The sequence below is a fragment of the Rhincodon typus genome, chromosome 2, assembly GCF_021869965.1.
Source record: "Rhincodon typus isolate 14 chromosome 2, sRhiTyp1.1, whole genome shotgun sequence".
Classification (NCBI taxonomy): Eukaryota; Metazoa; Chordata; class Chondrichthyes; order Orectolobiformes; family Rhincodontidae; genus Rhincodon; species Rhincodon typus.
This window is the reverse complement of record NC_063333.1, coordinates 39095799-39119774: the sequence shown is the minus strand read 5'-3', so window position 1 is coordinate 39119774 and position 23976 is coordinate 39095799. Positions and strand designations below refer to the sequence as shown.

The following is a 23976-nucleotide window of genomic DNA, read 5'->3' as shown; positions in this document are numbered from 1 at the left end:
AGGTTGGAGGCTGTGGGTGGGAGGTCACCTGAAGTGATGAGGTTGGGAGATGACGGTTTGGTGGTTGGGGTTGGGGTCATGATCAAGGGGGCGGTAGGAGGAAGTGTCAGAGAGTTGGCGTCTGGCCTCGGTGATGTAGAGGTCAGTGCGCCATACTACAACTGCGCCTCCCTTGTCCGCAGGTTTTATGGTGAGGTTGGGATTGGAGCGGAGGGCTGCACGTTCTGCGGGGGAGAGGTTGGAGTGGGTGAGAGGGGTGGAGAGGTTGAGGCGATTGGTGTCACGACGGCAGTTGGAGATGAAGAGGTCGAGGGAGGGTTGAGGCCTTGGGGTGGTGTCCAGGAGGAGGGGGTATGTTGGAAGCGGGAGAAGGGGTCAGTAGAGGGAGGGTTAAAGAAGTAAGCGCGGAGGCGGCGGAAAAACTGCTCAATGTCCAAACGTGACCGGTATTTGTTGATGTGTGGGTGGAGGGGGACAAAGGTGAGCCCTTTACTGAGGACTGACCGTTCATCCTCAGTAAGGGGGAGGTCTGGGGGGATGGTGAAGACTCGGCAGGGCTGGGTGCTGCTGTCTCCTCTGTAGATAGGGTGTTTTATAGACTGGAGGTCTGTGACCAGTGGTATTCCATGAGGATTAGTGCTGGGACCTCTGTTGTTTGTAATTTATATGTATAAATGATTTGGATGAAAATGTCGGTGGTCTGATTTGTAAGTTTGCAGACAACATGATAATTGCTGAAGTTGTGGATAGTGAAGAAGGTTATCAAAGGACGCAGTGGGATATAGATCAGTGGAGAAATGGCAGATGGAATTTAACAAGTGATGCATTTTGGGAGGTCAAATGCAAGGAGAATGTGGACAGCAAAGGGAAGGATCCTTAGAAGCACTGATATACAGAGAGATCTTGGGGTGCAAGTCTAAAGTTCCCTGAAAGTGGCAATACTGGTGGATAAAGTGGTAAAGAAGGCTTATGGCTTGCTTGTCTTCATTGGTCGGGGCATTGAGTACAAAAAGTTGGCAAGGTCATGTCACAACGGTACAAAACTTGAGTTAGGCCACATTTGTAGTATCATGCGCAGTTCTGTTTGCCACATGATAGGAAGGATGTAGAGGCTTTGGAGAAGGTGCAAAAGGGGTTAACCAAGATATTGCCTGGATTGGAGTGTATTAACTATAAAGAGAAGTTAAATAAACTTGTTTCAGAGATAGTAGGAACTGCAAATGCTGGAGAATCTGAGATAACAAGGTGTAGAGCTGGATGAATGGGAAGAAGGGTCTCGGCCTGAAACGTCAGCTTTCCTGCTCCTCTCATGCTGCTTGGCCTGCTGTGTTCATCCAGCTCTACACCTTGTTATCTTAAATAAACTTGGACTGTTTTCACCAGAATGTCAGAGGATGATGGGCAATCTGATAGAAGAGGTTAAAATTGAGAGGCCTCGTTAGGGTGGATAGTCAGAGTCTTTTATGCAGGATGGAAATAGCAAATACTAGGGTACATAGGTTTAAGGTGAAGGGAGAAAGTTTTAAGGAAATATGCAAGGCACTTTTTACACACAGACTGGTAGGTGCCTGGAAAATGCTGTCAGGCGAGTTGATACAGGCAAATATGATAGCAATGTTTAAGAGGCATTTAGACAGACACATAGAGGAATGGAGGGATATAGAACATGTGCAGGCAGATGGGATTGGTTTAGAATGTCATCATAGTCAGCACAGACATTGTGGGTTGAAAGGCCTGTTCCCATGCTATACTGTTCTACGCTGTTGCCGGGATGGTGGGACTGTCCTATGAAGAAAGATTGGGCAAACTCTGCGTATATTCTCTAGGGTTTCACAGAATGAGAATTGATTGAGCTGAAACTCAAACATACTTAAAGAGACAGTCACGGTAGGTGGAGATAAAATGTTTCTCCTGGTAGGGGAGTCTAGAACCTGGGGACACAATTACAAAAGTAAGAGGATTACTATTTAGGACTAAGATAAGGAGAAATCGGTGACAGAGTAGGATCCTGAGCCCAGGGCTCACCCAGTTCATCTGCTTTTCTTTACATCTCTCTTCTTTTTACTCATTTCTTGTTCTTTGTTTCTTTTTTCTTCTTTTACTCAGCTCTTATTGAAGAGCTCAGTCTTGGCAACAGCATTGTTGGGGGCAATTGAACCCAGCATGGACTTGTGGCAGCCAGCAAGTGGGCCCACAACTTCTGCATCAATGAGCCGGTCCCAGCGATGAATCATGCCTGCTGCAATGGAAGCGATTTTGGGTTCCCAATGGCATCTGCATCCAGCTGCAGATTCATAGAAATAGTGGTGGAGGGAAGGTTGGGCCCGCGACAAGACCTGGTGGCATTGGCAGCAGCTGCATTGGCAAGGTAGGCTGAAGTGGATTCATGGCCAGTGTAGTATCAGTGGTGTCTGCATTGGCGAGGACTCATAATGGCAGGGGCATCAGTGGAGGCGAGATAGCACCAAAGAGCGGTGACTTTGTTCCAGCAGGGGCGACACAGTGGACGGGACTCGTGGCTGGCCCATGGTGGAGCACTTAACAAGAAGGACTGTAAAGCTGAACACTTTTTCTTTAGTTAGGATGATCAAAGTGTCAAGAACCAACTAAATTAATTTGCATTAAAACACCTACGTTTTTCAGAGGGAAAAACAGAGTTAACATTTCGGGTCCAATGACCCTTGCTCAGAATTGATGGTGACTGGGAAAACATCATTTATATGCAGAAAAAAGGGAGGGGAATGGGATAGGGAGTAAACGATAGGATAGAGCCTAAAGAGAGAGAAGAGCAGTTGGACAGACAAAGAGTTGATAACGATCAGGCTGGGAGGGTGAATAGTTGTTAATGGGGACTATCAGTGACTAATAACAGGTGGTGTGTAATGGCAGGTTATGTGATAACAAGGCCTGGTGTGTGGGGTGGGGCGTTGCGACATGGGAGTGTTTGGGCTCGATATTGAGTCTGGAGGGCTGCAGGGTCCCCAAGTGGAAAATGAGGTGTTGTTCTTCCAGCTTGCATTAAGCTTTGCTGGAACACTGCAGCAAGCCAGAGACAGATGTTGGCCAGGGAGCAAGGTGATGCATTGAAGTGGCAGGCAACAGGTAGTTCAGGGTCTTTTTTGCGAGTAGAATGTAGATGTTCTGCAAAGCGGTCACCCAGTCTACACTTCATTTCCCCAGTGTAAAGGAGACATTGTGGACAGCGAATGCAGTAGACTAGATTCTAGGAAGTGCAGGTGAAGTTTTGCTTCACCTGGAGGGTATGTTTGGGACCTTGGATACTAGGGAGGGAGGAGGTAAATGGGCAGTTGTTGCACCTTTGCTGGTTAGAGGGGAAGGTGCCATAGGGTGTTGTGGGGCGTGAAGGAAGTGTGGACCAGGGTATCCCTGAGGGAACGGTCCCTGCGGAGGGCAGACCAAGGAGAAGAAGGGAATATGTTTTTGGCGGTGGCATTTTGGAATGGTGGCATGGTGGAAATGGTGTCTAATGATCTTCTGGATGTGGTTGCTGTTGGGATGGTAGGTAAGGAAAAGGGGAATCCTATTGCTGTTGCATGAAGGAAGAGAAGGGGTGAGGGTGGAAGTGTGGGAGATAGGTCGTACCTGGTTGAGGGCCCTGTTGACAACGGAGCTGGGGAATCCTCGGTTGAGGAAGAAGGTGAACATTTCGGAGGCTGTCTTGTTGAAGTTGGCCTCCTCTGAACATATAATACGGAGACGGAGAAACTGAGAGAATGGGATGGAGTCTTTACAGGAAGTGGGATGTGAGGATGTACAGTCCAGGTAGCTGTGGGAGTCAGTGGGTTTGTAGTGGATATTAGTGGCCTGTCTATCCCCAGAAATGGAAACAGAAATGTTGAGGAAGGGAATGGAGGAGTCCCAGCCCCCTACTCCACTCACCAGGCCTTGTTATCACATAGACCGCCATTACACACCACCTGTTGTTAGTCACTAATAATTCCCATTAACAACTGTTCACCCTCCCAGCCTGATCGTTATCAACTCTTTGTCTGTCCAACTGCTCTTCTCTCTCTTTAGGCTTTATCCTATTGTTTACTCCCTACCCGATCCCCTTCCCTTTTTTCTGCATATAAACTGACGTTTTCTCAGCCACCATCACTTTTGAGGAAGGGTCACTGGATTTGAAAGGTCAGCGCTGTTTGTTCTTTCACAAATGCTGCAGACCTGCTAAGCTTTTTCCAGCAACTTTGTTTTTGTTCCTGATTTACAGCATCTGCAGTTCTTTTGGTTTTTATTATGTTTTTTCAGATATTGATATCATATAAGCTAATTGAAGGGTGCCAAATTCTGGTTCTGAGAGAGTTGGGGTTAATTCTTCATCATTTTGTGACAGTCACAACCTCACAGTTGTTATCGTCCTTAGAATTTTTTCATGCACAGTCTTGTATCCACTAATTGTCAACATTCTTGAATCTTTAAAAGTTTTAAAAGCTCATGTAAGATTTGGTCTTGTAGAAGATAAGTCAAGATATTTATTTTTAAATAGCAGATTGAGAGAAAATGCCCAAGGGGTGAGAAGAATTAGATTCAGATAGGTTATAAGGCAACAATGCATTATTGAGAGGGATGTCAGCGAGTGGAATTAAATTGTAGCCTATATTTCGTTAGCCATCTTCAGGGCGAAAAGAAATTTATCTGATAGAACAGATAGAATGTAATCCATCGCCAAGGCTTCAGTTTTAGTGCCAAGTGTACCTCTCAAAAACGTGCGGCTCGAAGGGTTTAAATGGGAAAATTCAGCAACCTCACCACCGATGTTGCCTACAGTCAGGTTAATCTGACATAAATTGGTGTAGAGCTGGACGAACACAGCAAGCCAAGCAGCATCAGAGGAGCAGGAAGGCTGACGTTTCGGGCCTAGACCCTTCTTCAGAAAAGGATGTAATGCCAGGCTTCGCCACGCTCGCTCTATGCGCGCGGCACCAGCCGTTTACATGCGCAGGCTCGCGCGGCGTTTTACTGTCGCCTGGCAACCGTCCGTTCCCGGGGCCTGGGGCCTGGCGCCTGACATCGCTGTCTGGAGGCAGGTGAGTGTCCGGGCTTGCTTGTCCTGCTCGGTGTCCGTACAGCCGGCTACGAATCCGTGATCGGTTGGTTGATTGACTGACTCTCGATTTGTTTACTATCGCCTTGTCTGTTTCCCGGTCCTGGGGCCGCAGGTGGTGTGGCCTTTGGCGGTGTTGGTGTCGGTTAATGATGCCACGTCCATTTCCACCCCCCACCCCCTCCATTGTAAGCCAGGAGAGTCACATTAAACACTGACGAAGGGTCACCGGACTCGAAATCTTTTTCTCCACAGCTGCTGCCAGACCATGCTGAGTTTCTCCAGCACTTTCTTTTCATTTTGAGTATTATTAAACTGATGGTAAAGGTTCACGGGGATTAATGTTACCCTTGTTGCGAATGTTTCTGTTCGTTGGTTATTTTATGAAGTATTTTTGGCCACCACGATCAGATTTTTTTTGTAATAACTGATATAAGAATTAAGATGAAGAGACGAATAGGTTAAACTATCAACTAAATGGGTTTTGATTATTCAATCTGGGTGACAAGAGACGTGAACCCAGCAATATCAGGGCAAGTACCGAGAACCAGATCAATACAAGTCTGTTTGGATTTGCAACGGTGCTCATTACTTGAAAAACGTTAACCACAATGATCTAATGATCGGTGAGATGTGAATTCCGGGTATCCCAAGGTCGTCTAGTGCGAAGAGATAGTAGGAACTACCGATGCTGGAGTCTGAGATAACCAGGTGTGGAGCTGGATAAACACAGCAGGCCAGGCAGCAACAGAGGAGCGGGAAAGCTGACATTTCGGGTCTGGGAAGAAGGGTCCAGACCCGAAACTTCAGCTTTCCTGCTCCTCTGATGCTGTTTAGGCTAGTGCCAAGTTAGGGGGAAGTCAAACCTTCCGCAATAGTGCTGTCGATAAGCAGCCAAATATGAAGGAAAGAACCGAGAATGCTGTAAATCAGAAACAAAAACAGAAATTGCTGAAAAAATTAACATGTCTGGCAGCATCTGTGAAGAGCCAGCCGAATTAACATTTCAGATCAGATGAGCCTTCCTCAGAATTCAGTAGCCAAATATATCGCAGTTGTTCTGAGGAAGGGTAACTCTACCGGAAACGTTAACTCTGCTTTCTCTCCACAGATGCTGCCAGACCTGCTGAGCCTTTCCAGCAATTTGTTTGTTTCTGATTTACAGCATTTGCAGTTCTTTTGGTTTTTGCAGTTGTTCAGGCTGCATTTTACAACTTTCTTTTTTGGACTGTGGACTGAAAAAGAAGATACTGCTTTAAACCTAGGGGATGGTGCTAAAAGATGTTTGCTGGTTTAAAAATCCTATTTATTTGAGCACATTGTGAGTTGCCTACAATGTTGTCGTTTTTGTGGAACAGTGAGAGCGAAAGGCAAATGAGTCCCCAGGCTCTGATGGTTTTCATCCTAGGATCTTAAGACCATAAGACAAAGGAGCAGAAATTAGACCATTTGGCCCATCGAGTCTGCTCTGCTATTCAATCATGGCTGATAAGTTACTCAACCCAATTCTCCTGCTTTCTCCTTGTAACCCTTGATCCCCATGATAATCAAGAACCTATCCAGCTCAGTCTTAAACGTACTCAATGACCTGGCCTCCACAGCCTTCTGTGGCAGTGAATTCCATAGATTCACCACTCTTTGGCTGAAGAAGTTTCTCATTATCTCCTTTCTAAAAGGTCTTCCCTTTCCTTTAAGGCTGTGCCCTCGGGTCCTAGACTCTCCTACCAATGGAACTATCTTCCCAACATCCACTCTGTCCAGGACATTCAGTATTCTGAAAGTTTCAATTAGATCACCCCCCTCATCCTTCTAAACTCCAATGAGTATAGTCCCAGAGTCCTCAAACGTTCCTCATATGTTAAGCTTTCCATTTCTGAGACCATTCTCGTGAACGTCCTCTGAACCTGCTCCAGGGCCAGTACATCGTTCCTGAGATATGGGGCCCAAAACTGCACACAATACTCCAAATGTGGCCTGACCAGAGCCTTATAAAGCCTCAGTAGTACATCCCAGCTTTTATATTCAAGTCCTCTTAAAATAAATGCCAACATTGCATTTACCTTCCTGACTACTGGCTCAACCTGCAAGTTTACCTTGAGAGAATCCTGGACTAGAACTCCCAAGTCTCTTTGCACTTCAGATTTCTGAATTTTCTCCCCATTTAGAAAATAGTCCATGCTTTTATTCTTACCAAAGTGCATGACCTCACACTTTCCCATGTTGTACTCCATCTGCCACTTATTTGCCCACTCTCCTAACCTGTCTAAATCCTTCTGCAACCTCGCCACCTCCTCAATACTACCTGTCCCTCCATCTATCTTTGTATCGTCTGCAACTTAGCCAGAATGCCCACAGTTCCTACATCTAGATCATTAATGTACAAAGTGAAAAGTTGTGGTCCAGCACTGATCCTTGCAGAACACCGGCTGCCATCCTGAAAAAGACCCCTTTATCCCCACTCTGTGCTTTCTGCCAGACAGCCAATCCTCTATCCATGCTAGCACCTTGCCTCTAACACTGTGGGCCCTTATCTTACTCAGCAGCCTCCTGTGCGGCACCTTGTCAAAGGCTTTCTTGAAGTCCAGGTAGATAACATCCATTGGCTGTCCTTAGTCTACCCTGCTGATTACTTCCTCAAAGAATTCTAGCAGATTTGTCAGGCATGACCTCCCCTTGATGAAACCATGCTGACTTTGCCCTACTTTACCATACACTTGCAAATATTCAGAAATCTCATCCTTTACAATGGACTCAAATCTTACCCATGACTGAAGTTAGGCTAATTGGCCTGTAATTTTCTGTCTTGTGTCTTACTCCCTTTTTAAACAGGTGTGTCACATTAGCAATTTTCCAGTCGTCTGGGACCCTCCCGGACTCTAGCGATTCCTGAAAGATCACCACTAATGCTTCCACTATCTCTTCAGCTATCTCCTTTAGAACTCTAGGGTGTAGTCCATCTGGTCCAGGTGATTTATCTACCTTCAGGCCAATCAGTTTTACTAGCACCTTTTCCTTAGTGATGGCCACCATACTCAGCTCTGCCCCCTGACTCTCTTGAATTTTTGGGATATTACTCGTGTCTTCCACTGTGAAGACTGATGCAAAGTAATTGTTCAGGTCTTCAGCCATTTCCTTGTTCCCCACTACTATCTCTCCAGCGTCATTTTCAGTCGTCCAATGTCCACCTTTGCCTCTCTTTTGCCCTTTATATACTTGAAGAAACTCTTACAGTCTTCATTTATATTACTGGCTAGCTTGCCCTCATATTTAATCCTCTCCCTCCTTACTTCTATTTTATTTTTGTTGCCCTCTGATAGCTACTGAGCTAATGGCAGCATTGGTTGTAACATTCCAAAAAAAACCTTTGATCCTGGAGAAGTACTGAAAGATTGGACAATTGGTAAAGTGACGTACCTGTTCTGAAAGGAAGGAAGGAATGAAGGGAGGGAGGCAATAGCAGATAACTACAGGTGGATTAGATTAACATCTATTATTGGAAAAGTATTGGAATCGATTATTTAGCAAGTATTAGCCGAACATTTGCAAAATCATAATCTAATCAAGCAGCATCAACATGAAAGGGAAATCATGTCTGACTAATTTACTGGAGGCCCAAAAATAACTGGCAAGACAGGTTGTGAGAGGGATACAAACAATTTAGAGAGATATTGATAGGTTAAGTAAGTGGACAAAAAGTTGGCATTGGATTACAATGTGGGAAGATGTGAAATTGTTCATGTTGGAAGGGAGAAAAAACTGTTCAAATGGAGAAAAGTTTCAGAAAACTGCTACACAAGGGGACTTGGAGATACTCATGCATGAAGTACAGAAAACTAGCACACAGATGCAGTAGGTAATCAGAAAGGCTAATGGAATGCTGGCCCTTATTTCCAGGGGATGAGGATATAAAAGTGGCAAGTCTTACTGCAACTGTACAAGGTGCTGATGAGACTACATCTAGACTGCCGTAAGTAGTTTTGCTCCTCTTATGTAAGGAAAGATATCATTTCATCAGAGGCAGTTCACAGAAGCTTCACTAAGATGATCCGTGATATGGAGAGATTGTTTATAAGCAAATATTAAACAGTTTTGTACTCTACTTACTGGAATTTAGAATGAGGGGTGACCGCATTGAAACATATGGGATTCTTAAAGGGTTTGACAGGATAAAGGCTGAGAGGATTGGAGAGTCTCGGACTAGAGGGCATAGTATCATAATTAAGGGCACCAATTTAAGACTGAGATGAGGAGGAATTTCAACTCAAAGGATTGAGAGTTTTTGGAACTCCTTGCTACAGAGAACTGTGGGACAGAATCTTTGAATATATTTAAGGTTGGGACGGATGGACGGGTATTCGATCAATAGGGGAAAGGGCAGGAAAGTGGACATGAGGATCAGTCGTTGTGTGGTGGAGCAGGCTTGAGAAGCCAGCCAGAGTCCTCCTGTTACTATTTCTAATCGTCTTATGAACTTAAAACTAGACAACACAAAGCCTGAACTAGGAAGACAATGGCTTGACAATAATGTTTTGACTAGCTCCTGACTAGGTGACCATGGCTTGTATGGAGCAAATGCAGCAGAGAAAAATCCAGCCTGCAATGCAAAAGCAGCAAAAATCTCTTTCCTTGTCTCTTCTACCTATGTGCAGGTGAGGTGAGAGTGACAGCCCATGATATCAAGGCTGCATTTGACAGTGTGGCATCAAGGAGCCCTAGCAAAACTGGAATCAATGGGTATCGGGGGGTAAACTCTCTGGTGGTTGGAGTCATACCTGACACATAGGAAGATGCTTGTGGTTGTGGGAGGTCAATCATCTCAGCTCCAGGACATCTCTGCAGGAATTCCTCAGGGTAGTGTCCTAGGCCCAACCACCTTCAGCTGCTTCATCAATGACCTTCCCTCCATCATAAGGTCAGAAGTGGGGATGTTTGCCGATGATTGCACAATGTTCAGCACCATTCGTGACTCCTCAGATACTGAAGCAGTCCATGCTCACGTGCAACAAGATCTGGACAATATCCAGGCTTGGGCTGACAAGTGGCAAGTGACATTTGTGCCACACAAATGCCAGTCTATGACCACCACCAATAAGAGACAATCTAACCACCACCCCTTGATATTCAGTGGTGTTACCATTGCTGAATCCCCCACTATCAACATCCTGGGGGTTACCATTGACCAGAAACTCAACTGGACTCACCACATTAACACAGTGGCTACAAGTGCAGGCCAGAAGCTAGGAATACTGTAGCAAGTAACTCACCTCCTGACTCCCCAAAGCCTGTCCATCATCTACAAGGCACAAGTCAGGAGTGTGATGGAATAATCCCCACTTGCCTGGATGAGTGCAGCCCCAACAACACTCCAGAAGCTTGACACCATCCAGGACAAAGCAGCCTGCTTGAAGGGCACTACACCCACAAGCATTCACTCCCTCCACTACCGATGCTCAGCAGCAGCAGTGTGTACTATTTACAAGATGCATGCAGAAATTCACCAAAGATCCTCCTTCCAAACCCACGACCACTTCCATCAGAAAGACAAGGACATCAGACATATGGGAACACCGGCACCTCCAAGTTCCCCTCCAAATCACTCACCATCCTGACTTGGAAATAAATCGCCGTTCCTTCACTGTCGCTGGGTCAAAATCCTGGAATTCCCTCCCTAATAGCATTGTAGGTCAACCCACAGCAGGAGGACTGCAGCCATTCAAGAAGGCAGCTCACCACCACCTTCTCAAGGGCAACAAAGGATGGGCAAGAAATGCTGGCCAGCCAGCGACGTCTACATCCTACAAATGAATAAGGAAAAAAAGTGCCAGAATGTCTCCAGTAACTCGCCTTTCTCTACAAATTCCATCTTGAAGGAGTAATAAAATGCCTTGAAAGACAGTGAAAGGCTGAATTATGAAACAGTGAATGAAAGGGAGAAGCAGTGTACAAACAATCTTATGCCATCAGCAAAGAACTAAAAGTAATTAGAAGGTGCCAAAAGAAACGACTCATCAAAATCTCTGGTCCAAACTGGTGCAATGGGGGAAAGTGATGACGTCGTGGTATTGTCGCTGGATTAATTATCCAGAGACCCTGGTCACGTTCTGGAGATGGAATTTGAATTCAGAAAAAATCTGGAATTTAAAATTTCTGCCGATGACCAAGATTGATTGTCATAATAACTTATCTGGTTCATTGATGTCCCTTAGGGAAGGAAACTTTTCTTATCAGGTCTGGTATACATGTAACTTCAAACCCACAGCCATGTGTTCGTCCTCCTGAAATGGAATAGCAAGCTATTCAGTTGTAGCAACAGCTACAAAGTCTCAAAAGTTGCGTGAAACCGGATAACTCACCTGACATTGACTAATGCACTGAAGATGATAATTTCAAACTCTGTTCCGTTGACCCTACAAGTCCTCCTTTGGGAGCTAGTGCCAAAAGTGAGAGAGCTGTCTTACAGACTAGGTAAGCAATTGTCTGACACAGTCATGCTCACAGAATTATATCTTACAAGAAATGTGCCAGTCAATACCATCATCCCTTGGTATGTCCTTTCCCGCTGGCAGGACAGACACAACGGGGATGGTGGCACTGTGGTATAAAGTCAAGAAGCAGTTGCACTGGGAGCCCTCCATTTTGATTCTGCATTCCATACAATCTCATGGCATTGGATTAAACATGGGGAAGGAAAACTCCTGCTGATTACAACATCCTATAACACAACTTGGAGGAAACACTGAAGGTGGTAAGGGCATAGAATCTACTCTAGGTGGGAGACTTCATTGTCCATCACGAAGGTGGTTCAGCAGCACCATGATTGACTTGAGTGGGTTGATTCCTAGGAAGAGTGGGTCGGCAACACCACTACTTAATGAGTGGTCGACACCTAAAAGATATAGGGTCTAGGTCTGTGACAGGTAGACATCCTGTTGCAGATGCGCCTCTCCATGACGGTACAGTTAGGAATGACCACCGCACAGTTGTTGTGGAGACTAAGTTTTTTTGTCACATTGAGAATACAGTAGATTTTGTTGTGTTGCACTGTCACCATGCTAAATGAGAGAGATTCAAATAGATCTATTGACTCAAGACTGGACATCCGTGAGCCACAGTGGACCGTCAATAGCAGTGAGTAGTTTAATTGCCTACCACCATTCATGCCTTGTTGTGGTAGGATTGCAGAGCTTCAATCTCACCTGTGAAATCGCTTAGCTCTGTCAATCACTTGCATATGCTATTTGACAGGTAAGTAGTCCTGATTTGTAGCTTCACCAGATTGACACCTCATTCTTAGATATTTAAATAGAAATTGCTGGAGAAACTCAGTAGGTTCCATCTGTGGAGGGAAAGCAGAGTTAGCATTTCGAGTCCAGTGACCCTTCTTCAGAACTGATAGTATCTAGGAAAAGGTGATAGATGTGCTGAAGGGGTAGGGGAAGGAGTGAGTGGATAGGTGGAGATGGAGCCCAGGTGAACAGAATGATAGCTAGGGAGACAAAGGGATGGAAAATAGTGTGTCAGGGAGAAAGAAAAGCTGACAATGGGTACCATAAGTAGGTGAAACTGGATTGGCTGGAAGGAGCCCATGTTATGACAGGCCCTGGAGAACAGGGGTGGGTAAAGGACATGGAAACAGCTGTTTAGGTTCTAAAATCATTGAACTCAATATTGAATCCTGAAGGCTAAATGGCCCCTAAGCAGAAAATGAGATGCTGTTCTTCCAGTTTGCATTGAGCCTTGCTTGAGCACAGCAGGCAGTGAAATAAATATTGGCGAGGGAACATAGTGGTGCGTTGAAGTGGCAGGCAACTTTCTGAAAATCCAGATTATTGTCAGCAGTTAATAGCTTGCAATTATAGATATTTGTAGATAATTAACCTTTTCAGACAGATTATGACACCCTCTGGAGCAGGTGGGACTTGAACCTGGACACTGCCGTTGCACCACAAGAGCCTTAATCACAGTGACATGGACCGTGTTAGTGGTAATTAGCAGAATTCAAAATTGTGCAGGGATTCCTCCAGAGGATTTCTAACCCATCACTTAACCATTCAACCATAAGTACACAGAATTATAGAATCCCTACAGTGCTGAAAGAGTCTATTCAGACCCACTGAATAGCATCCCATCCAGACCCAGCCCCTACCCTATACACGTAACCCCACATTTACGATGGCTAATCCACTTAGCCTACACATCTCTGGACCTATGAACAATTTAGCATCCACCTAACTGGCACATCTTTGGACTGTGGGAAGAAACCAGAGCATCCAACAGAAGCTAACACAGACGCAGGGAGAATATGCAAACTCTACACAGTCACCTGAGGCTGGAATCGATTCTGGATCCATGGTGCTGTGAGGCAGCAATGCTAACCACTGAGACACAGTACACATTACAACTTGCAATTAGATAGCAACTTCAATATAGAAAATGTTCTGAAGCACTTTACAAATTGAAATAGAAAGGCTAGTGTAGCAAAGTCACAGACTGAATTATTAGAATGGTGTGCCTGAATGTATTATTGAAATTATACATATTGAAAAAACTTTTACAGTTGGAGTGGTTTAAGGTGAGACTTTCAGATGGAGGTAGTAATGGTGAAGGGAATACAGATATACTAAAAACTAGTGCCAGAGGACCAAAGAATGCAGAAATTTCTGTAATTGTAGGGAGGTTGCAGAGGGACGGAATAAAATTATATAAAAATGAGGAGGAAAATTTGAAGTTTTATGTATTGGGGAACAAGAACACACTTTAGTAAAGATAAGTAAATTAATAAAGAATTATTTGGGACCAACATTCTCTCTAACTGCATGACTTTTCTCTTTTGGATTCAACTGCAGACTGTTTTGTCTTAAAAATCAATTGCAGATGTCATTAAATAATTCAAGGATTCCAGACTAGTCCATTTAGACGCCAAAAAGTGTGAATACTCAAAAGCTTCTGCAATGTTGAACAGGATAGAGAATGGATATCTCAAGGAATTTCACCACCATTGACTTTGCTTTTGTGGAACAATAATTCATTCAAATTAATGTTTACAACTATTCTATTTTGATTGTGATTGAAAACAGCTATTTTGGAGAGATACATCTTAACAGAATGACATCTTGAAGCAGCAACCTCTTCCCAACCAGGGATAGAGTTAGGCATCCAGAACTGCTAGAACCAGGTTACCAAGAGGCACAACCTGCAGTGCCATGAAAATGAAAGAAAGGAATGAAAGGGATGATAGCAACGTTAATACAAAATTAGCTAATAATAGTAAGTGGAGAGTAACAGTTTTTGGATATTTTTCAGGCTGGAAGAAGGTTTTGTAGTTTTTTTATATACACTTGTGGGATGTGGGCATTGCTCACTGGCCAGCATTTATTGCCTGTTCCTAGTTGCCCTTGAGAAAGTGGTGGTGAGCTAACTTCTTGAACTGCTGCTGTCTGCCTGCTGTGGGTTGAATCACAATACCATTAGGGAGGAAATTCCAATATTTTGACCGAGCGACAGTGAAAAGGAACAGTGATATATTTCCAAGTTAGAATGGTTTGTGGTTTGGAGGGTACTTGAAGGTGTTGGTGTTCTCATATATCTGCTGCCCTTGTCCTTCGAGATGGAAGTGGTCGTGGGTTTGGAACGTGCTGTCTGAAGACCTTTGGTGAATTTCTGCAATGCATCTTGTCGATAACATATACTGCTGCTATTGAGCATTGGTGGTGGAGGGAGTTGATGCTTGTGGGTGTACTGCCAGTCAAGCGGGCTGCTTTGTCCTGGTTAGTATCAAGCTTCTTGAATGTTGTTGGGACTGCATCCATTCTGGACTGCATCACACTCCTGACTTGTGCCTTGCAGATGGTGGACAGGCTTTGGGGAGTCAGGAGGTGAACTACTTGCTACAGTATTCGTAGCATCTGGTCTGCTCTTGTAGTCACTTTGTTTATGTGGTGAGTCTAGTTGATTTTCTGACAAATAGTAACACCTGGTATATTGATGGGGGATTCAGTAATGGTAATACCCTTGAATGTTAAGGGGCGGTGGTTAGATGGTTTCTTATTGGTGATGGCCATAGCCTGGAATTTGTGTGGCGCGAATGTCACTTGCCACTTGTCAGCTCAAATCTGGATATTGTCCAGGTCTTGTTGCATTTGAAATGGACTGCTTCAGTACCTGAGGAGTAGCAAATGGTGCTGAACATTGTGCAATCATCATCAACCAGTCCCACTTCTGACCTTCTAATGGAGAGAAGGACATTGATGAAGCTGCCAGAGATGGTTGGGCCGAGGACGCTACCCTGACGAACACCAGTAGAGCTGTCCTGGAGCTGAGATAACTGACCTCCAACAAAACAACCATCTTCCTATGTTCCAGGTATGACTCCAACCACGAGAGAGTTTGCCCCCTGATACCCGTTGCTTCCAGTATTGCTAGGGCTCCTTGATGCCACAATCAGTCGAATGCAGACTTGATGTCAAGTGCTGTCACCTCTGGAATTCAGCTCTTTGTCCATGTTTGAAACAAGGTTGTGACGAGGTTGAGTGGCCCTGGCAGAACCCAAACTGGGCATCACTGAGCAGGTTATTACTGAGCAGGTGCTGCCTGATGACACCTTCCACTACTTGACTGATGATCAACAGTAGACTGATGGGGCGGTAGTTAGCCAGGTTGGATTTGTCCTGCATTTTATGTACAGGACATACCTGGGCAATTTTCCATAATGTTGGGTAGATGCCAGTGTTGTATCTGTACAGGAACAGCCTGTTTAGGGGAGCAGCAAATTCTGGACCAGAAGTCTTCAGTACTTGCTGGAATGTTGTCAGGGCCTCTAGCCTTTGCACCATCCAGTGTCTCCAACTGTTTCTTGATATCACATAGAGTGAATCAAATGGCTGAAACTAGTATCTGTAATGCTGGGGACCACTGGAGGAGGCCAAGCTGGATCATCTACATGGCACTCTGGCAGAAGAATGCTGTGAAAGTTTCAGCGTTATCTTTTGCACTGATGTGCTGGACTCTTGCATCATTGAGGATGGGGATATTGTGGAGCCTCCTCCTTCAGTGAGTTGTTTAATTGTCCACCAACATTCACAACTTAATGTGGCAGACTGCAGAGCTTAGATCGAATCCATGGTTGTGGGATCGCTTAGCTTTGTCTATCACTTGCTGCTTATGCTGTTTGACATGCAAGTAGTCCTGTTTGGTGGCTTCACCAGGTTGACACCTCATCTTCAGTTATGCCTGGTGCTGCTCCTGGCATGCCCTCGTGCACACTTTGTTGAACCAAGGTTGATCCCTGGTTTGATGGTAACAGTTAAGTGGGGGATATGCCGGACCATGCGTTTACAGATTGTGCTGGATTGCAATTCTCCTGGTGTTGATGGCCCACAGCACCTCATGGATGGCCAGTCTTGAGTTGCTAGATCTGTTTGAACTCTGTTCCTTTTAGCACAGTGATAGTGCTGCACAACATGATGGAGGTTATTCTCAATGTGGAAGCCTGTGTGGTGGTCGCTGTTATCTATACTGTCATGGATAAATGCATCTGCAGCTGGCAGATTGGCAAGAATGAGGTCATGTATGTTTTTTACCTCTTGTTCATTTCCTCACCATCCGCTGAAGACCCAGTCCAGCAGTTATGTCCTTTAGGATCGGAGCAGCTCGATCAATAGTACTGCTGCTGAGCCACACTTGGTGGTGGACATTGAAATTCCCTACCTAGAGTACATTTTGAGCCCTTGCAATCTTCAGTGCTTCCGCTAAGTGTGTTCGACATAGAGGAGTACTGATTCATCAGCTGAAGGAGGACAGTGCATGGTAATCAGCAAGACATTTCCTTGCCCATGTTTAACCTGAAGCCACGAGACTTCATGTAGTCTGGAGTCAATGTTGAGGACTCCAGGGCATATCCCTCCGATTATGCCGCGACCTCTGCTGGGTATTTCCTACCGGTGGGACAGGACATATCCAGGGATTGTGATGGTGGTGTCTGGGATATTGTCTGTAAGTATGCCTGTGTCAGACCATTGCTTGACCAGTCTGTGAGACAGCTCTCCCAATTTTGGCACTCGCCCCCAGATGTTAGTAAAGAGGACTATGCAGGATTGATAGGGTTTTATCTGCTGTTGTCTTTTCTGGTGCCTAGGTTGATGCCAAGTGTTCTGTCTGGTTTCATTTCTTGAGATTTTGTAGCGATTGGTACAACTGAATGGCTTGCTATGCTATTGGTCTGGACTCACATGAGACCAGCCTTGGTGAGGATGGCAGAGTTCCTTCTCTGAAGGACATTAGTGAGATTTTAATGGGATCTTTCCCTGATGCGCATGTATAAATGATCTAGATGTATGCAGGGGATGTTTTCGAAGTTTGCAGATGACACAAAATTCTGGGGAATTGTAAACTGTGAAGTGGACAGTGTAGAACTTCAAAAGGACATTGACATGGTGGAGTGGGAAGATATGTGACAGACGAAGTTCAATATGGAGAAGTGTGAGCTGATGCATTTTAGTACAAAGAACATAGAGAGACAGTATAAAATGAACTGTACTATTCTAAAGGACGTGCAAAAACAGAAAGACTTTGATGTATCTGTGAAAATAGAAAGTGCTGGAGAAACTCAGCAGGCAGCATCTGTTCAAAGAGAAACAGAGTTAACTTACTGAGTCTGATATGTTGCCTCTTCTGAAAAGGCAGGAGGTTGGTAATAAATTAAAATGCTTAGAAAGACAGTGCGAACAGAATGAGCTGAGTGGCCTTCTTTAGCACGATAACAATTCTGTGATTCTGTCATATCGGAATAGGTGAGTTGTATTATGAGGAATGGTTGGACAGGTTAAGTTTATATCTACCGGTGTTTATAAGAGGAAGAGGGGACTTGATGAAGCATATAAGATCCTGAGGGAGTCTGATGTGGTGAATATGAAATGGGATATTTTGTTTGTGAGAGAATCTAGACCTAGGGCTCACCTTTTAAAAATAATAGGTTGCCCATTTGAAGCGGAGGTTAGGAGAATTTTTTTCTCACATAAGGTCCTGAAATTTTGGGAGTCTTTTCATCAAAAGGTGATGGAAGCAGAAACTTTAAAATTTGAGGCAGAGTTAGAGAGATTCCCAAAAAGTTAGGGGGAGAAAAGTTATTGAGATGAGCTCTTGTCATAATGAGATCAGGTATAATGTTTTTGAATAGTGGGGCAGGCATGAGTTGTTTACTGCAGCAATGACTACTGCTGCTCCTGATTCAAATGTTCTTCTGCTCACATGTTTGTACTTTATGGGGATTTGTATGAAGTATTCTTAATACTCTGACTAGATTAAACATTTATTCAGATGTTTACTAATGTAAAATAATTCATTCATGTATATCTGTACTTTTCTTTCACATAGGATGGGTAAGAAACAAAAGAAGGAAATTGAGGCATCTCCAAAAGATGCAGTAAGTTATTGTTTTAAATATAAATGTCCACAAAACCATTAGTCACTTACTGAAATATTTCACATCCTGACTAGTTGTGCAAGATGTTTGAGTAACTGATATTTAGAAGTGTGATCAGGCATAGATCCACATTTTATTTGAATTTTGTTTCCCACAAAAGCCAAATTCCAGATGGCTTTTTTTGCTGTTCAAAAAAAAAATGCTGTAGTCATAGTTAATGAGCTGGACAAATTCATTGAGCCTTTGTATGGTTATCATTGGTGTAAGTAGCAAGGGACTCGATAGAGACATGCCAAAACTCCATTATTCATCTCTCTGGCTGGAAAGGCTCTTTTTTTTATTGATGTTTAACTTTGTTTTTATTGCCTAATAAGTTTTAATCTGCTATTAGTTCCATCTAGGTTAAATTCTTTTTCAAAAAACCTCATATGAAGCTTTATTAAGTTCCAATAGCAACATACCTTCTAATTGTTTTTGGATTGCATAGGCGATTTATTTAAGTTTTCAGCCCCTTTTTTTTATCTTGGCTATGCACAAGGGACTGACTTGCATGTGGAGTCTTTAGGGTTGCTGTGGAACCCCTAGAGAGAATATTGTCCACTAGATAATCCGAGTCAAATAAATCACATGGGGAATTTCTTTGTTTCTAAATCTAGGCTGATTTTTTTTTTAAAGCCTGTAGATTCAGGCAGACAGCATCCCAACACATTGTCTATGCTAATTCCCCTCACCAGCCTTTCAGCTGCATTGTCTAATTTATACAACAAACATAGTATTCATTTATAGGAAAACGTAAGGAACAGCAGCACCGAGCACTGTATGTACAATTTCCTGCTCTCAGAAAATACTTTGACTCAATCACCTGCAAAACAAATTGAGTATCTTCCTCAACTTTGACCGCCCTCAGAAATTTTTTGCCATCCTCTGTCTATTCCAAGATAACATGCAAGCCATGATGCTCACCAACAGAACTACCACAGACATCATTTTGGTAAAAACTGGTTTCAAATAAGTCCATATAGCATTCGCCTTTTTCTCCATTCTTGCTTCTTGCAATATTGTACATCACCTCCAGAAAATTAACCACAGGCATTAGGATCATATAGAGTAACTGCCATCAATCCAAAATGACTCCAAATTCAGTAATTGAACTTCAGTACACCTGTGTGCCCACTTACTCAAAATCTGAGCTCCAGGTCAGTCAATTTCTTTTGTGAAGCTTATCAGAAAATGGGTTTTTCTCTAAATAACTGGTAGACAAAGATCCTCATCCAAAACTCTAACAACACACCTCCCCACTTCGATTAAGATCAGTGGTGAGATCCTATAAAATGAGTACCATTCTCCATATCTTGGGAGCCTTCTCTTGATGAAGGCAGACATATATGACAAAATTCATTGTTGCTTCCAGTATGCCAGCTCAGCCTTTGGCTGACTGGGGAAATGAATATTTGAGGACCTTTAATCTGGGAGTAAGGTCATGGTTTTCAAGACAACAGTGATCTCTGAATTCTTACATATCATGGAGATTGGACAACCTATAGAAAACACATAAAAGTATTGAAGAAGTACTATCAATGATGCTTTCTCACGATTCTCCAAATTGAATAGACAGAAAGGCAGTCCAATAGTAGCATCTTCTCCTAAGGCAACATAACCAGCATTGAAGTGCTAATTACCCAAACTCAGGTGCACTGGTTGGGACAATTTGTTTGTACATCTGACACTTCGGACTTCTGAATCAACTGCTCTACTTAGAACTCAATAATGGCAGGAAACCCCCATGCGTGACTCACCAAATACTACCTGCCCATATGTGACAGATTCTGCAGATCAAACATTGGATTTCAACATCTCACAACCAACACTATGTATAAACATTGAAGATAGGAGCAGGAGGACGCCATTTGGCTCTTCGAGCCCACTCCACCATTCATTACCATCATGGCTGATCATCCAACTCAGTAGCCTAATCCTGCTTTCTCCATAACCTTTGATCCCATTCACCCCAAGTGCGACATCTAGCTGCCTCTTGAACAGATTCAGCATTTTGGCGTCAACTCTTTCCTTGTGGTAATGAATTCCACAGGCTCACTACTCTTTGGGTGAAGAAATGTCTCCTCATCTCCATCCTAAATGGTCCATCCCGAATCCTCAGGCTGTGTCCCCTGGTTCTTGACACACCCACCATTGGGAACATCTTTCCTGTCCAGTCCTGTTAGAATTTTATAAGTCTCTATAAGACTCTTCACCACCACCACTTCCGCCCTCCCCCCACCGTCCCGCCAAACCCCTGCAATTCATCGACCTCTCAGTTTTGTGGCTGCGCGTAGCCGCTTCAAGGGTTCCTTGCATAGTGATTGAACTTCTAATGCCATTTTCGTTCTGAAAGTCACTATCATGTATGAATCTTGGAGATCCATGCAGAAGATTAAAAAAAAAATCAGGAATATTGCTCAGAATCCAAACTGCAAGGGGAACAAGTCAACCTCAATCCTACTGGACTGCCTCATAAGAAATTACACAACAACGTAACTGACACCTTTGATAAAAATAATGTCAAGAGACTTCACAAATAGATGTGCAAAATATAGACACTAATCTGTGAAAAGGTTAAATGTTTGACTCCAAATCTCACTGCAGCTTTCATGCAGGTATGAACTATAGAGTTGAATGATGGAGGAGAGGTGGGAATAGGATGCCCAATAAAATGAAATCAGTGGGTTGAATCTTCTTGGTGGCCTGATGTGGGCTATGGTGGGAAATCTGGTAGAACTCTGTGGGGCCCATCTCAAATGTTGGACGCAACTTGTTGCAATTTTTAACTAAGTTCCAGATACCAAGAAGAGATTCTCACTAGACGGTGATGAATGCCTATTAAGGAAAATTATTGCTTATTAGTGGCTATTGAGTATACAAAAAAAAATCAGGAAGCTTGTCATATTGTCATCAGTCCTTCGATAATTCATAAGGGGTAAGGAGCCAATTGCCATGTAGCCCACCACCCATCCCTGACTCTTTCTGCCCTATTTTAGGTTGGTTTCCTCCTGAGAGAGGCATCTTATAAGGGAGATAAAAACACAGCTTTACTTTTGGTGCAGATGGAGAGATGTCCTGAATGAGTGAATATGCAGTGCAGAAGGCATACAGAGTAGTGGTGTCAGGGTTTGGGGTGTTTGGGAGTGAGTGAGGAAGATGTTGCAGACAGTAGGGGGAATTAGTAGAATATAAGCTTGGTGGGAGGTGGGTACAGTACCAGAGACAGACTGACTGAGAGGCCTCGGACAGAAGATGGTAGCACTTATGTAAGTGGCGTGGAAAAGGGCATTGACCTTCTTCCTACATTTCTGTGCATTTCCCCAGACAGCTTTACACTGGATGGCAATCTTGGACGTGGTTTGCGTGGTCTGGTGTTGTAGCCTCCTCACATGGTCTGTAGTAGGAAGACTTCCTGTTTCTGCGCCACCTTGACCATCAGGGCCTTCAGGTCCCTGTTCACAATACAGTGCCTTCTCTGCCTTGTCCAGGGATAATATCAGGGAATGTGCAGGGCAGCTTCAGACTAGCTTGTCTACATGCAGAATAGCTTCTTGAAGTTGGCAGTAGCACCAGGATTGTCAGTCATTCTTGGATATTCCAGCACTGATGAATTGTTCTGGGTATGGTGATGGTAGGATAGGGCTAGAATTCGACAAGCGGGGAGTCATACAACTGGCATAGGTAGAGATAGAGATAGTAAGAAGTGCCGATGCTGGAGTCCTAACACAATGTGGAGCTGGAGGAACACAGCAGGCCAGGCAGCATCAGAGGAGCATGAAAGTTGACGTTTCGGGTCAGGACCTTTCTTCAGAAATGGGGGGACGGGGAAGTGAGCTCCGAAATAAATAGAGAGAGGAGGGGTGGGGCTGGGGAAGGTAAGTAGGATAGTGATAGGTGAGTGCAGGTAGTGCAGGTGGGGATTGGTCAGTGAGGTGGGAGGAGCAGATAGGTGGGAGAGAAGATGGACAGTTTGTGTCAGGTCAAGGAGGTGGGGATGAGAGGGAGGGTTGTGGAGATTTTGAAACTGGTAAAGTCCATATTGAGACTATTGGGTTGTAGGCTCCCAAGGCAGAATATGAGGTGCTGCTCCTCCAGATTCCGGGTGGCGTCATTATGACACTGGAGGAGGCCTAGGATGGACATGTCACCCGGGGAGTGGGAGGGGGAGTTGAAATGGATCGCGACCGGAAGGTGTTGTCGTTTGTTGAGAACAGAGCACAGGTGCTCCACAAAACGGTCTCTGAGCCTCCGCTTGGTCTCACCGATGTAGAGAAGGCCACATTAGGAGCAGCGGATGCAATAGACCACATTGATGGATGTGCAGGTGAACTTCTGTCTGATGTGAAAGATTTGTTTGGTGCCTTAGATGGAGGTGAGGGGGGAGATGTAGGGGCAGGTGTAGCACTTCCTGCGGTTGTAGGGAAAGGTGCCGGGGGTGGTGCGGCTAGTAGGGAGTGTGGAGCCGCCGAGGGAGTCACGGAGAGAGCGGACCCTACGGAAGGCAGATGGGGTGGGAACAGAAATATATCTTTGTTTGTGGGGTTGGATTGCAGGTGTTGGAAGTGGTGGAAAATGATACGTTGAATACGGAGGATAGTGGGGTGATATGTGAGGACAAGGGAGCTTCTGTTTTTGTTTTTGTTGCGGAGAGGGAATGTGAGGGCAGAGGTGCGGGAAACGCAAGAGATGCGGTCGAAAGCATTTTCGACCACTGAAGTGGGAAAGTTGCGGTCCTTGAAATAAGAGGACATCTGGGATGTTCGGGAGTGGAAAATGCCCCATCTTGGGAGCAGATGTGGCGGAGGCCAATGAATTGGGAGTAGGGGATCATATTCTTGCAGGAAAGTGGGTGAGAGGAGGTGTAGTCTAGGTAGCTGTGGGAGTTGGTGGGCTTGAAATAGATGCCGGTTTTGAGGCGGTCACCAGAGATGGAGACAGAGGTCCAGAAAGGAGACAGAGGTATCAGAGATGGTCCAGATGAACTTGAGGTTGGGGTGGAAGGTGTTAGTAAAGTTGATGAATTGTTCAAGCTCCTCATGGGAGCACAAGGCAGCGCCGATATAGTCATCAATGTAGCGGAGGAAGAGGTGGGGGATAGTGCCAGTGTAACTATGGAAGATGGACTGTTCCACGGATCCTGCAAAGAGGCAGGCATAGCTTGGATCCATGTGGGTTCCCATGGCCACACCACTAGTCTGTAGGAAGTAGGAGGAGTCGAAGGAGAAGTTGTTAAGGGTAAGGATGAGTTTGGTTAAGCGGATGAGGGTATCGGTGTCGGTGGAATGGGACTAGTTGTGCCTGCGGGAGAGGAAGAACCGGAGGGCTTTTAGGTCATCTGCATAAGGAATGCAAGTGTACGGGGATTGGATGTCCATAGTGAAGATGAGGTGTTGGGGGCCAGGGAATTGGAAGTCTGGGAGGAGGTGGAGGGCGTGGGTGGTGTCCTGGATGT

At 44.6% G+C, this 23976-nt stretch overlaps 1 protein-coding gene across 1 annotated transcript in view; it reads left to right on the top strand.

The window, feature by feature from the left end:
- Positions 1 to 4954: 4954 nt before the first annotated feature.
- Positions 4955 to 23976, top strand: part of armc3 (armadillo repeat containing 3) — a 149603-nt gene continuing 130581 nt past the window's right edge. The window contains exons 1-2 of the mRNA XM_048606892.1: positions 4955 to 5048; positions 18437 to 18485. Coding sequence (XP_048462849.1) covers positions 18438 to 18485 — 48 coding nt within the window. The 5' untranslated portion in view covers positions 4955 to 5048; position 18437. The remainder of the gene's footprint in view (positions 5049 to 18436; positions 18486 to 23976) is intronic.